Source organism: Triturus cristatus, chromosome 5_1 (genome assembly GCF_964204655.1).
Source record: "Triturus cristatus chromosome 5_1, aTriCri1.1, whole genome shotgun sequence".
Taxonomy (NCBI): domain Eukaryota; kingdom Metazoa; phylum Chordata; class Amphibia; order Caudata; family Salamandridae; genus Triturus; species Triturus cristatus.
In genome coordinates this window covers 28359353-28375168 of record NC_140587.1, presented here as the reverse complement: position 1 = coordinate 28375168, position 15816 = coordinate 28359353, and the positions used below count along the sequence as shown (strand labels likewise).

At 41.0% G+C, this 15816-nt stretch overlaps 1 protein-coding gene across 1 annotated transcript in view; it reads left to right on the top strand.

Annotated features, from left to right (window-relative positions):
* Positions 1 to 15816, top strand: part of LOC146829998 (uncharacterized) — a 129920-nt gene that overhangs the window by 34308 nt on the left and 79796 nt on the right. Inside the window, exon 9 of the mRNA XM_085603681.1 lies at positions 7759 to 7899. Within this exon, the coding sequence (XP_085459807.1) occupies positions 7759 to 7899 (141 nt within the window). The remainder of the gene's footprint in view (positions 1 to 7758; positions 7900 to 15816) is intronic.

The following is a 15816-nucleotide window of genomic DNA, read 5'->3' as shown; positions in this document are numbered from 1 at the left end:
ATAAACGTAGGCCCTGTCTAATCTGTGATGATAACAAACCCCATACCACCAGGCTTGGAAAGAATCATTTGTGGCATTCTTCCAAGATTTAGTGATTTGTTGAAACGCTACAGCTATACGTAAATCAATAATAGATGTGTTAGTAACGGAGGAAGACCATATCGCTGAAAGACCTCCTAAAAAAATATGTGAAAAAGTAAAGGGGAAATGGGTAGAGAAAATATTATTAATTTGCTTCCACACACTTGTCCAAAACTTATAGATCGCCGGACAAGTAAATAACATATGTTTAAGATCTGCCAGTGTAGCTGAGCAAGACCAGCAGGTAGAGGGAATAGAGGGATTAATTATATGTAATTTGGCAGGAGTGATCAAGAGTCTATTATATATAAAAAATACCGTTTGAGTTGTGTTTGCTGCTCTAGATGATTTCCTTATCTTGGTCCAAATTTTTTGCCATGTTAAAATAGAAAACGATTCCTCTAAATCTGATTCCCAATCATTTTCTAATTTAGATTTATCTCGAGTGCTAGAGGTATCCTGTAACTTTTTATAGATTTGAGAACAGAGGATGAAGAAAGTAAATAAGGGAGAGTAAGAGGAGAAGAGTTGATATGAGTGACGGAATCAGAAAGGGCATCATAACTATTTTTTGCAACTGAACACAATAGTCTATGTTTGGATTCAAAGGATAATGGTAAAGAAAAGCGGGATTGAAGTATAGAGAAGGAAATACAAGTACCTTCGTGAAAAAGTTGGTGAGTCCAATTAAGACCGAGATCTTTCCATTCTTTCCAAAAAAGTGTCTTATTTCTAACTTTAATAGGGGGGATTATACCAAATAGGGGATTGTAAGAAACGTGAGTGATCATCTAGACCATCCAGGAAGAGAGGAGAAAATATTTTTCGAGAGTTTTTAAGAATAGGGAGAGAGAATTCCTTGGGAATATGGGATAATGACACAAATTCTTCAAAAGTGAAAGGGTGAAAGAAGGAGGATTCAACCTCTACCCACAATGGTTGAGAGGTGAGATCAGACACATGATTAGATAATAAGGAAACAGAATGATTAAGAAAAAATGAAGTGTGATATGCGGTGAAATCCGGAAAATTAACTCCACCTGAATGTTTAGGACATTTAAGTTTAGCAAATGACATCCCAGCTTTCTTATTTTGCCATAAGAATTTTGATAATGTAGAGTAAATATTTTTATAGCAGGATTTAGGAATATTAACTGGAAGATTAGAGAGGTAAAACAAAATTATTGGAACTAACATCATTTTAATAGTCTAGTCTACCCCACCAGGATAAAAACAAGGGATGCCAATGAGTTGTAGAGTCATTTAGAGTCGTTTGTAGATTTTTTATATTTAGTGTTACAGTGTCTTTAATAGAGGATTTGAACCATAAACCTAAGTATTTGATCTTAATCGGACTCCAGTGAAAAGAAGAAGCCAAAAAATCTGCATGGAAACAAAATGTATTTAGAGGGAGAATTTCACATTTATCCACATTAAGTTTGTAACCTGATACAACTTGATCGCAAAATCAGAAACTTCTGATAAAAAGGATGGAATAGAGGTTTGGGGGTTAGAAATGAATAAAAGAATATCGTCTGCATAAGAAGAAATTTTCAGATGTTTATCCCCATAAGGGAAGCCGGTAATATATTTATTTATTCAAATTTTTGTTAAGAAAGGTTCTAATGCCAAAATAAAAAGAAGACGAGAAAGAGGACATCCTTGTCTGACACCTCTGAAGAGGGGAAACTAAGAAGAAACAAGGCCGTTAGCTAAGATAAAAGATCTAGGAAAGGAATATAATAATGAAATATAAGAAAGAAATTTCGGGCCAAAACCAAGCCAAACAAGAGTTGAGAATATATATTGCCAATTAACCCCGTCAAATGCTTTTTCAGCATCTAATGCAACAGCAGCTAATGAATATTGATAGGAATGGGACTTACTAAGTCCATTGAAAAAGAGACGAGTATTGCCAGAAAGGTGACGACCCTTAATGAAACCACATTGTTCTTTACCAATTAGTTTAGGTACAATTTTGTTGAGACGAAGCGCTAGAATTTTTGCAAATATTTTGTAATACAGGTTGATTAAAGAAATAGGTCTATAATTTTTACATAAAGTATGATCCTTATTATCTTTGGGAAGAAGACAGATTATGACCTCCTGAAAGGAGCCTTCAGATTTTTGGGACGATATAAAAAATGAAAATAATTGGTGAAGTTTAGGAACAAGCATATTGGAAAAATGTAAATAAAATTCTATCGTGAAGCCAATTGTTTAATTTGCGTATTAATTGATTGTAAGGAATGAGAGGCCGTGCCTCTTTTATGGGAGACAAATGAAATAATGAAATCTCTGGAAGCAGCCTTAAAAGTGTCCCATAACAATTGAGGGGATATCAGAGGAGATTTGTTTTCTGTAAAAAATAGAGATGAAAAATCAAGGAAGGCTGGAGTAAATTTGGGATCGAATAGGAGAGAATTATTAAACCTCCATCTCCCAGTACCTTTTATGGGGGGGAGTAAGTCTAGGCGTAAGGAAACTGGAGCATGATCAGAAATTAAAATAGAGCCTATATCAGAATGGGTAATCTGTTGGGTCAAGGCTTTGGAAATAAAAATATAGTCAATCCGGGATTGGGAAGAATGAGCAGGTGAGTAGTATGTGTACTCTTGAAGTGTAGGGTGGCAGAGTCTCCAGGAGTCAACAAGAGATCTTTGAGATATAGCAGAGGTAAATTGAGTGTGCATGAGAGAGGGTGAGAAATGGGAATTGGACCTTCTATCTAAAATAGGATCCATAATCATGTTACAATCACCCCCTAAAATGAGATAATCATCAGTATATTGCATCAGTGAAGCAAGAATCTGGGTCCAAAACAATTTGTCTTGTATAGTGGGAGCATACAAATTAAAAATAGTTAAAGGGATTTTATCAATCAATAAAGATACTGCAACCCATCTACCATCAGAATTGTTGTCTTGGTTTATAAGTTTGATATTTAACCGCTTATGGCAGAGAATAGCAACACCGTTACGTTTCCCTGAACCAGGAGACGCAAAAACATGGCCCACCCAATTACGGCGTAATTTGTTAACTTCAACATCTTTTATATGAATTTCTTGCAATAACACAATGTCTCCTTTCAAGGTTGCTAAATGAGATAAAACTCGTTGTCGCTTAATGGGGGAACCCAAACCTTTCACATTCCAAGAAAGTATATTTAACGACATCTAAATATATAAATTATAACAAGAAAGCTGTGAGAAAGCCAATTATGTACAAGAGTAAAAAATAAAACATCATATAATAATATGGGAGATTGAAGTTGCAACTAGAGGAATATTGACAGAATACAGCAGAAAAATATGAAATAAGAAAGAGTAATGAAATAAGGAGCTTGAAAGTATAAAAGTATAAAATAGTAAAAGAGAGAATTAGAGGTGAGCAAGAAGAAAAATACCAGAGATTGAAAAAGGACCAGAAATGGAAGTGAAAGGAAAAAATAATAGAAAGGAAAGGTAAAAAGGAACGCGCATAACAAAAAACAAAGGGACAAAGCGAAACAAACATTTGATGAAAAAATATGGTAACAAAAAGGCATACCACAAGAAAAGAAGAAGAACGGGGTTGGTGAAGCCACATAAGGGAGATAAGACACTGAACGGAAGATCTCAGGACGAGACAGTAAGGAGGGGACATCTTCCAGGCAAGCTGAAGAGAACATGAAACAACGAGGAACCACAAGACTGCAACCTGATGAAAGGAAGAAAAAGGAACATATTAATACAACAGAATGCTACATAATGCATTTGGAAGGAAATTAATCATTAATAAGGACAAAACAAACAGATACTACCTAAATAAATAGGTCTGTCATGGCTGAGGCACTTCCATGAACTCCGTTCTGCAGCTGTTCAAAAATTGTTGGAGGAGCGCTGGATGTTCATAACTAGTTGTTTTATTATTATAAGTCACTTTGAAGAGACATGGGTGGAACAAACCATAACGTGCATTTAGGCTACGTAATGCAGGTCTCATCTCCAAGAACCTTTTCCGACGTTCAGCAGTTGTCTTGGCATAATCCTGAGCAAAAAAAAGATTAGAATCATTCCAAGAAATTTTTCCACGTTGCTTGGCAGCATGGAGGACTCTGAGTAAATCTGTATACTCCAAAAAATACAAAATAATTCCTCTCGGTTTAGTAGATGATGATGAAGAACGAGCTATCTGACCTAGGCGATGCGCCCGTTGGATATTCAATGAAGGGGTTTCAGGAAGACCGAGAAGAGTTGGCAAAAAAGACTGAAAAAAGGAAATTGGATTAGAGCCTTCAAGTCCTTCAACTAATCCATAAATGCGTAGGTTATTGCGCCTGTTGCGGTTTTCTAAATTTTCAATCTGTTGTTTAAGTTGTTCTATCTCTTTAGAGATGAGAGGAACTTGATTTGTAAGTCCTTGAACAGAATCAACATGCAATTCTAGGTCCCCAACTCTTTTTTCTGTGAGGGACCAATTGGCTTCCAGATTCTGAAGTCGGGTGTTGGTTTCAACCATATGTGGTTTGAGAGCACGAATTTCATCAAGAAGGAGTGCCATGGATATTAAGGATGATGAATTAGTAGGAGAAGGTGGGTTAGCTTTCACTCATTTGCCTGAAGTAGACGCAGAAGGTATTTTGGAGCCTTGTTTAGCGCTTAGACGAGGAGTAGGTGGAGTAGAAGTCTTGGAACCAACAGAGTCTTTGAGATTATCAGCGATGTGATCCTGTAGGAGGTCAAAAGGATTGTAGGCCTCTAAACTCGCCTCATTAGAAGGAAGAGCGCCACTACAATTAGTGCGAGGCATTGTGATATGTGGCTGTGTGAAGAGAGACACTTTATATGCAACAAATAGAAAAGATTATAATAATGGAGTCACTCAGAGTCCCCCAAACGGAAACAGAGCCAAACTGGTGAAGAAATAAAAAGAACATTAGAGAACTCTAGTCCAGGCGGTATCAGCCTAAAAATCCAGGAGTGAAGTGAAATAAATGGTGTTCAACAGCAACAGAAACCACATTAGTTGAAAAGGCATCAGTGCGAACATCACCAGGGATCAAATAACATAAACGCTGACCAAAAATGAAAGAAGTAGGCTGCAATAGTGAAAACGGGCATTTAGCTGCTAACAAGCACCGTCTCACAGCCTCAGGCGGGAAGCATTGGAGCGCTGAAAAAACAAAATGGCGGCCGCGACGGTGAGGTAACAAATAATTATAAAAATATGTCCGCTGGTCTCACCCTATGCGCAAATAGTGGTAGCATTCTGACAAACCCAAGTTCCGACCGCTAAATCATGCGGTTCCGAAGTTTGTGGAGAAGAATTGCTGCCTGTAGAGGTCGCGCTACCTCACGTCTCGACGGAGCTCCCGGAAATAGCGGTCATCTTCCGAGGCTCCGAAGCCACGCCCCTTGCTGATCCATTTCTAAAGGGCTAAACTCATTTCCCATCAGCTTGCTGCACATATTTAACAAACCTCGCCTGGGACTGTGGGTTGTCGTGCTTCATTACAGATGTTACAGTCTCTGCACATAAACCAGTTGCTTGTTAATAATCATTATTCATAGCTGATTCCTATCAGTTAGTTATCAATATCAGTTAGTGACTCAAACACATCACAAGAGTCACAAAACAGTTTATTGGTCTGGGAAGTAACATTAAACGTTATGTTTTACCTACTTTTACATGTGTTTGTTTTTAGTTCTAAATCGTCCAACTGCCTGTCAATGAAATTGGAAATAGGGCTCAGTTCATTATATTTTTACTTTTTGTGTACGAATAGACTGTGAATGTTTAATGTTTATTCCAGTTTTGAGTGTTTTGGCACAAATGTAAATGTGCATGTATAAATGAGTACCAGAGAAGTACTACATTGCTTACTCGGCATTACTTTGTAATTAAACCCCATAGAGTCCAAATCTTTATAAAAAGGGGTTTTAAACTGGGAGAAACACATTTGAAAATCAAGTAATAATTCTGGTCCTTTTCACTGACAGAATCAAAGGTCCAGGTTTATAAATATTTCATGCAGTGCAGCAAGGCAACTCAGTGGCTGCATTACGTTTTATTGAGACATCAATAAAGCACCATATTTACAGAGATGTGGTGAATTTCTGCTGCCTACGTTTTCTAATTCCTGGAACCCATGAAGGCATTATTGGAAGCCAAGTGTGCCTGCCTCACAGTAGGGAATGTTTTTCTGCGTGAAAAAGGGAAACTTCCTGCACCAAACCAATCCTTAAAGGCATTTTCCTTTTTCTCAATGGGGTGTGGAATGCATCATACTTGCTTCAAAGGAAGTCACAGGGAGAAATAGATACATTTCTCCTCTTTAAGCCTAAACGGCTTGCTAGCTAAAAATATCTTGGACTAGAATAACAATCACAGTGATTCACATCTACCTTTGCTGATCTTACAACAAAGATTCAGAAAGGTAGAGTTTTCACGCTAAACTTTTCTTTACCACATCAAATTTCAACTGTGATTGGGCTTTGAAGCTGCTGTGCTAGACAATATTTCAAATATCCATGCTTTCATATATGACATTTAACTGAGCAAGCATTGTATGCCACAATGATATAACAGAAAATCCTGAAAACAAATTTGTCAAATCAAATCAGATAAATATTCATAAGATAGCCAATTTGAGAAATATCTATACAAAGAGAAGGATAATTTGAATTTGGAAAAAACCTTAGTGAAAAGTAGAACTAAATAAAGCAGCTTTGCAATGAGTGCTTTGTAGGATATGAGCAATAATTCTAAAATGTACAGTGATGAGAGTCTCTGAATCTGACGCATATGTAACCCAAAACACATTACTCAGAACAGCTCATCTCATTTTTCTACCAATTATTTCAACACTAGTTTGCTCAGGACAAAACTGTAAAGTATTTGTCTAATTTAAAGAGTACTTTTCAGCAGATTTCTGAAGGAAACTATTATTATACTTATGTAATAGACTTATGTTCTCATTTGGAGGAGGACAGGAAATAACATCGGACAGGAAATGGTTGATTTCCTGTGTGGACTTCTAGCTGCATAGTCACTTTGGGGTGCTGCATATGGCTGATATTCCCTCACATAAAATACTCCAGCTGCTTCACCCATGGTGTCATTATTGAGTAAATGATGCTAAAACTGGTTGAATATCAGTTGCCTGATCTGAGTGATGGATCTGCCACTAACTCTGTTGGAGTCATTCCCGTGGCAGTCTGCTGAGCAAAGGGAGTCGCCTTTCACTTACGGATTAGAATCATCTACTTCACCCAGCATGTTAGGCAGAGTAGACATGCAGTCATTGGCAGTGTACTCCCAGTTTGTGGGTGCATCTGTAGTGTCCACACTTTGAGATGCAACCTCCACTAGCGCAGAAAATCCACTGGCAGAGGAGGGCATTTGTGGATTTTCCATTGAAGTGTCTTTGTCCATGGTGCTTAGATCTGCCTAGGTGAAAAAACAGCTACTGATGCAGGACAACTCTATCTTTGATGGAGTTTCCAACTCTGTCTTGGCAGAGAAGGAAAATGCACCACAATGTGTCTAATCTCTGGATTTTGCTCACAGATCTACAGTAGAGTTATGTATAATATAAATTCAACCTGATGGAGTTTGATAGACAATCTGCAGTTTCATTTGCTAACCTGTGATTGCAAGATGTATTTTTTATGTAAACAAATGTGTATTCCACAGTCGAATGTGCCATTGAACCAAAATCAAGAGTCAACTGTGGCTACGGAGGAATCACCAAAGAGCAGTGCAATGTAAAAGGCTGCTGCTATGATGACAGCAAACCGGGAACCATTTGGTGCTTCAATCGACTTCAGCCGAACGGTAAGGTGCTAAGAAGAAGGATGTCTGTGTTTTCAATTTCCGGTTTCTTGTAAAACAGTTGAGGATATTTTGAAATATCAAATGATTGACTAGATTTGAACAGCGAAATACCCCTCTTTATAGAACACATGCCAAATTCACATAAGAAACTACTGACACAATGGCCTCCACCATACTCTCTATGCAGTACAGTAAAGTTTGACTTTGAGTAATTCGGAGTTGAAATCACTTCTATGGCCTTCTGTGAGAAGCTGGCCTGGTATATGATGTCCACTAATGTATGTGGGCACTTTGCACCAGTCCAGACAACCCTTATGGTGATTTAAGAGGTCTTAGACAACCGTTAAAGCTCTCTAAGTGGTAGCCGTTGAGAGCAGCCTTCAGGCTAAGTCTTGAAGGAGTATAAAGCAGCTTGTTTTACCAGAATGCAATCTTATAGGATAGACTAAATGGAAAAGAACCACACAAAGTATTTTTAATAATATGTATTTATTATATGACACTATCTAGTACGTTACAAAAGTTCCTACACCGAGATAGACACAAAGCACACAATACTTTAGCAAATAAATCACAGTAAATAGCACTAATGCACAGTGGGCCCGAGAGGGGATCAAACCATATACTGAGAAAGTCTTATAAGAACCACGACTCGAGTCAGGACAATGTCGAGAGGAAGTAGAATCGCTGGGACCCCAAGGAACCACCCAAGGTGACGAGATAGGAACCCCCTGGAGAGTGCATGCACTGTGGGAACACTACTGCGGGCTCCATACAACTCTACGCATAAGTCGCGGTGGAGTTTTAAAGATTAAGGACCCTTCCCAGTCTTCCCAATGATATAAAAGAAAATACCCAAAACATCTTTGTCAGATGACAGCAGGTAAATATTCGTAAAATAGCCAATTTGAGAAATATCTATACAAAGAGAATGATAATTTGAATTTGGAAAAAGTCTTAGTGAACTGTAGGATTAACACTAGTGTAATGAGTGCTTTGTAGGAAATGAGCAATAATTCTAAAATGTAAAGAGACGAGAGTCTCTGAATCTGACGCATATGTAACCCACTACACATTACCCAGAACAGCTCATCTCATTTTTCTGCCAATTATTGCAGCACTAGTTTGCTCAGGACATAACTGTAACGTATTCGTCCAGTGTAAGGAAGACTTTTCAGCAGATTTCTAGAGGAAAATATTGTTGCATTAATGTAAGACATGTACCTTCTCATTTTGAGGATGACAGTAAATAAAATCTCACAGGAAATGGTTGATTTCCTTCATGGACTTCTAGCTGCATAGCTACTTTCGGGTGCTGCATATGGCTGATATTCCACGACGTAAAATACTCCAGCTGCTTCACCCATGGTGCCATTGTTGAGTAAATGATGCTAAAAGTAGTTAAATTTCAGTTGCCTGATCTGAGTGATGGATCTTCCTCTATGTCTGTTGGAGTCATTCCCGTGGCAGTGTGCTGAACAAAGGGAGTGGACTTTCACTTAAGGATTAGTATCATTTACTTCACCCAGCATGTTAGGCAGAGTAGACATGCAGTCATTGGCAGTGTACTCCCACTTTGTGGGTGCATCTGTAGTGTCCAAACTTTGAGATGCAAATTCCACTAGCGCAGAAAATCCACTGGCAGAGGAGGGCATTTGTGGATTTTCCATTGAAGTGTCTTTGTCCATACTGCTTAGATCTGCTTAGGTGAAGATACAACTACTGACGCAGGAAAACTCTATCTTTGTTGGAGTTTCCAACTCTGTCTTGGCAGAGAAGGAAAATGCACCACAATGTGTGTAATCTCTGGATTTGCCAACATATCTACAATTGATTTACGTATAATATAAATTCAACCTGATGGATTTTGATAGACAATCTGCAGTTTCATTTGCTAACCTGTGATTGCAAGATGTATTTTTTTAGTAAAAGTTATCAAATGTGTTTTCTGTAGACGAATGTGCTATTGAACCAAAGTCAAGAGTCAATTGTGGCTACGGAGGAATCACCAAAGAGCAGTGCAATGTAAAAGGCCATCTCACAGGGATAGCCAGGATGGGTTCCCCAGCGGTCTACAGCGCCGGGACGCCCCGTTGCCGGGGCAGCTGTGCGCTTTACAAGTCTATAACATTTACATTTACATTTGACGTGTTGTTTAATTCCAATGCTGGCGATGTTGTCAGTGACTGATTTGACAGTGACAGTGAGGGGCCTTGAAAAGAGTGAGACCTGTGTCAAATACCCGTAGCTAGCTGCTCCCTTTTGTCACAGTGTAGAATTCTTTAGGACAGTTCAATGGAAAGGTAGCCAAAAGAAGGAAAGCTTCAGGTTCAATTAAGGTGTTATGTGTCAGAATAGCCTTTCAGCCCACTTGCAAAGGAATAGAATGACGCAGGTCCCAATGCCACTCCAAGACTCTCCTGCCACCAAGAGGTGAACTTACATGATGAGAGTCCCTCAGGGGCGAAAGGGGAATGGGAAAGAGAAGAGACTGCCAAGTCTTACCCGGTTTTCCTTTCTTTCTGAACATGCATCTAGGTCTGGTTCTGCCTTAGTGTGTTCTGGGTGAATCTGGAACAGATTTCTAAATTTGCACGTAACACTGTTATACATTGAACTCTAATTATCAGTAGTAATTGTATACTTCATTACATATGTGGTGTTTACTTGGTCTGTGCCTCTCTTCATTAATGGTGTTAGTGGTAATCAGCTTGTTATTTCTGAAATAAGCAATACTCATGAATTCCTGATTTATTGTAATTTGTCTTTCTATTTACGTAGTGAATTATATTTCTTACCTTTATATCTTTTTGTGTTAAGCTTTAATTAATATCTTGTTCAGTATATCCTTCTTTTAGTCTAATATATATATCTTGCCCTTTTTCTTCTAGAAAGAATTTCCAGAGAATCCTTAACAACCGGAAACCCAGATAACAGTAAGTATATTCTTCTTAGTACCTAAATGCTATTCTAGCTTCTGGCTTCCTACCAGTTAAGCCTCCTTACTCAACTAATCGCAAGTGCAATAATAGTTTCTTTAAAAACAGAATTCCTCCTAAACGCTGCTTAATTGCTCACAACAACACTGTTACTTCACAGCGAACTTCTTTCAAAATGCTGGGTTGACTACTACTGCGCAACCAATTACGCGGTAAATTTACAATGCTTCAATACTCAAACCAACGGAACAGTCTTACGTGGACTTTGGTAACTGCTCCACAACCGGCACTGAAGAGATAAAGACTTGAACAATGGAAACTAAACGATGGAAACGTCGCCCTCTACCCTGACAAACTGGTTTTACGCCATACCAAATTCCGCTGCCGGTCCCTCTGGAAACTCAGGTGAAGTGTGAGATTCCAGAGGGAGCACCTCGTGACATTCTGATAGGGCCACCTGTGACACAACACTAGACTGCTGACCCTGATTTTCCTTAATGGCGGCCATCTTAGTATTCCGCCTGATATTTCTTAAATTGCTCTGCACCCTTGGTTGAATATGACGGGGGCCTCTTAGAGTGATGATATTTATTGATCTCTCGCTTATTCCCGAGCGAAGATGCGTTCTGACAGTATGTTCATTAAAGAATGAATTCTGCACAGTTAGTTTTATAAGAATTTGAAGGCATTTACAAATTGGTATGTCATAATAGGAAGTGTTTTAGGGTTCAATCTGGATGTTGCTAGCAAAAGTCCATAACATCCAAGGGGAAGATAATGTGGAGACCAATCAACAGACTTGTTATGACAGTTGTCTCTAATATGAATTGTCTTGCCTTCTATCACAAAGTTAGCTAGAAAAAGACGAACCTTTTTAATAATTAAAGTCATTTTTGGGGCTTGATTTCTCTGTTGGCACATTTCATATCAACTCTTGAAACTAATGGCATACGTCCTCTGATTCAGCAGTAGAGTCTCTGTTGTAATGCTCGACCCATTGAGTGTCTCACTTGCCTACAAACAGTTAAAGACTCATCTAAGACCAATGAAAATGTATCGAGTGCACTCTATTTACTAATATATTAGGGATTGACTAATCAAATTATGCACTCTACCAAAGTTTATGGCACATGTAATAAAGCAAACAAGATATTCATCATGCTTTAACGGAGTATCCTAGCCTCCAAACTCTAAATGTGGCCCTCACTTGTTCTGTACTTTGTTCTGCAGTTAGCAAACCGGATCCCAATAAATTAGTCAATGTAACACATGTTATTTCCAGTGCTCAGAAATGGCAGGAGAGTGATATAAAACACTACAGAAAAGTGTATTTAATAATAAATAGCCAGGCAATTATTTCGAGAGTCTAAAACATATGGCAGAAGTTCATTTTACATAACCAATTACCTTTCTAAAAGGTTTAGTAACTGATGTGTTAATGGCTATTTCTTACATTGCTAAACATGAATATAAATGTAAACATGCTCATGAAAGGTATAAAGCTGGTGTTTCCCTCTAAAGTCCAGGAATGCTGGATTCAGCCAAATTTCTACAATATTCACATAAAATACGCTAACAAACAAAATATCTAATTTGTATTCTTAATGCTTTCTTGAAAATCTGGAAAGGTGATCCAGATCATATCTGTGGAATTCCCAATGTCCTGAAGATAACTGTGCGCAGCATGACTGTCTGTCTGTATTAGAGTCCCTCAATTTGGATTGTACATGTCATGTATCCTTGCATGGAAAAGGGCAATCTTCATCCTTCTGCTGAAAAGGCCTGACTGAAACCCAGAAACTCTTTGTAATTTTAGACCAATGTCCCTGCTCCCAGGAGCCTCTAAGATAGTAGAAAAACAGTGAATGTTTAGTTAATGTCGTTCCAAGAAACTTTCAACCTTCTTCAAAGCTCACAATCTGGCTTCAGACCCCTGCTTAGCACTGAATCCGCACTGATGGAGATTATTGATTCCATTAAATTCACACTAGACGCCAAGATCAATGCCACCCTGAACTGATGATCTCGGCAAATCACCTCACCACTATTGGGGAGGAGGACAAGGCCTTAGCCTGGCTAGAATCCTTTATAAACGATAGAGAACAGATATCTAGCTCAAACCATTCTGCTCTGAAACAAAATCAATCAAATACAGCATTCTCCAGGGATCCGCCCTGAGCCCCACTCTTTTTATTATAGATGTGATCCCACTGGGTAACCTCATGGAGTCCTTCGGCATCCAGGAAGTTTAGTACATGGATGAACTGCTGCTTAAATATAACAAAAATGACCTTAAGTCCAAGGAAAATTTTGCAGCCTGCATGACGGCAGTATTAGACTGGCTCAAATCCAACTCTCTATCAATCAATCAATCAAGGAATTGTAAGCGCGCTACTCACCTGTGAGGGTCTAAAAGCGCTGAGGGGGTGGGGGTCCGCAGTTCTGTTTAGCTGAACAGACAGGTCTTAAGGGTCTTCCTGAAAGTGTTCAGGGAGGGGGCACGTCTGATTTCTGCCGGTAGCTTATTTCAGGTCTTGGCTAAAAGTGAGAGAAGGATCTTCTGCCTGCTCTGGCTCTTTGGATGCGCCAGGTTTTGGCCAGTGCGAGGTTGGAAGATTCGAGGTTTCTTTTGGGTATGTGGAAGTTGATTCTGACATTGAGGTATTTGGGTCCGTTGTTGAGTAGGCATTTGTAGACGTGAGTGATGATTTTGAAAGTGACTCTTTTCTCCACTGGGAGCCAGTGGAGACTTCGTAGCTGTTGGCTGATGTGTTCGTGTTGGGAGATGCTGAGGACAAGTCTGTTGGCGGTGTTCTGAATTGTGTGGAGTTTTCGGAGTAGCGACTTGTTGATGCCGGCGTAGAGTGCGTTTCCATAGTCCAGTCTGCTGGTGATGAGTGCGTGGGTGAATGTCTTCCTTGACTCAGGGGGGATCCACTTGAAGGTGTTGCGTAGGATGCAGATGGTGTTGAAGCAGCTGGAGGTGACTGTGTTGACCTGTTGGGTCAAGGTGAGTGATGAGTCGAGTATGATGCTCATGTTCTTGGCGTGGTCTGAGGGGGTAGGTGGGCTTTCGAGGGCGGTCGGCCAACAGGTGCTGTCCCATGCTGAAGGGGTGGTACCGAGGACTTCTGTCTTCTCTGTGTTGAGCTTCAGGCAGCTGTTTGTCATCCAGACTGCAACATCTTGTATTCCTTTCTGGAAGTCGAGTTTGGCAGTGGTGGTGTCTTTGGTGAAGGAGAGGATGAGCTGGGTGTCATCGGTGTCAGATATGATTTTGAGGCCATGTTGTGGGACGATGGCTGCGAGGGGGGCCATGTAGATGTTGAAGAGGGTGGGGCTCAGTGATGAACCCTGTGGAACTCCGCAGGTGATTTTTGTGGGGTCAGAGAGGAAGGGTGGGAGTCTGATCCTTTGACTTCTTCCGGTGGGGAATGATCGGATCCAGTCCAGGGCTGTTCCTTGTATGCCTGCATCGTTAGGACTGGCAACTAGTGTGCAGTGGGAGACAGTGTCGAATGCCGCTGATAGGTCAAGTAGGATGAGGGCTGCAGAGTGGCCTTGGTCCAGGAGGGTTCAGATGTCGTCTGTGGCCGCGAGTAGGGTGGTCGCTGTGGTTTGGTTGCTTCGGAGTCCGGATTGGGATGGGCCGAGGACGGCGTTCTTTTCAATAAATTGTGTCAGTTTCCTGTTGACTGTTTTCTCTGCAACTTTGTCTGCAAAGGGGAGGAGCAAAATGGGCCAATAGTTCTTGAGGTCAGTGGGGTCAGCTGTGGGCTTCTTGAGCAGGGTTCTGACTTCTGCGCGCTTCCAGTCGTCAGGGAAGGTGGTGTTTATGGTGTGTTGTAGTACGGGTCCGATGGCGGCCGCAGCTCAGTGGTAGATGTGAGGGGGACAGTGGTTGGTGAGGGCCCCCGAGTGGATGCTTTTCAAGATCGAGGCAGTGTCTTCGGCCGTGATCGGTGTCCATTTGGAGATGGTGGGCTGGATGGCGTTTCTGGGGGGTGGGGGGCCATCTGTGGCGCCTGTTGGATGGTCAATGAAGTTGTCGTAGAGGTTTTTGATCTTGAGGTGGAAATAGGTTCCAAGCTTGTCGCAGAGGCCTTGGGATGGGGTGATGTCTGTGGCTTCGCTGCATGGGTTGGTGAATTCTTGAATGACACTGAAAAGTTCCTTGGAGTTGGTGGAGTTGGCCAGGATTTTGTTGTTGATGAAGTTTCTCTTGGTGGCTCTGATGTGGTTGTGGTAGTCCCTCATGGTGTCCTTGTATATGGTGTGGTTTTCGGTTGTCTTGGTGTTTCTCCAGTTCTTCTCCAGGCGTCTGCAGCTGCGTCTGGCTTCTTGGAGAGCGGTGATGAACCAGGCGGCTTTCCTGGGGCGTTGTCTATCAGGGTTGCATAGCCCGGCAAGCTCATCAGCGCAGTTGGAGATCCAGGTGTGAGGGTCTCTGGCTGCGTCGTTTGCGTCGGGTGCCTAGGTGTGGTTGTCTTGGGTGAGGGTGGAGTTAAGTTCCTCCATAGTGGGCATGGGGCTGATTTGGGTGCCTTTGGTTTGTTGATGATGAAGTGCACCCAGTGGTGGTCGGTCCATGGTGGCTGCGTTGTGTGGCTGAATTGGATGCTGTTTCCTGCCGCGAAGATGGGGTCGAGGGTGTGTCCTGATCTGTTGGTTGGTGTGTTGACATGTTGTTTAAGTCCAATGCTGGCGAGGTTGTCACGAAGGATAGTAGAGTTGTGGTTGCTGGGGTTGTCAAGGTTGAAGTTCAGGTCTCCAATGAGTATGTAGCTTGTTGAAGCAATGGCATGGGGTGCAATGAAGTTGGTGACGACAAAGGGTGTTCGGGGGCCAGGGAGACTGTAGACGAGGGTTCCTCTGTTTGTGGCTTTGAGGGTGGTCTGAATCTGGAAGTGCAGGTGTTGAGCGGAGGGGAAGGCTTCACTGGAGGTGGTGAGGCGGAGGGTGCTCTTGTGAGTGATGG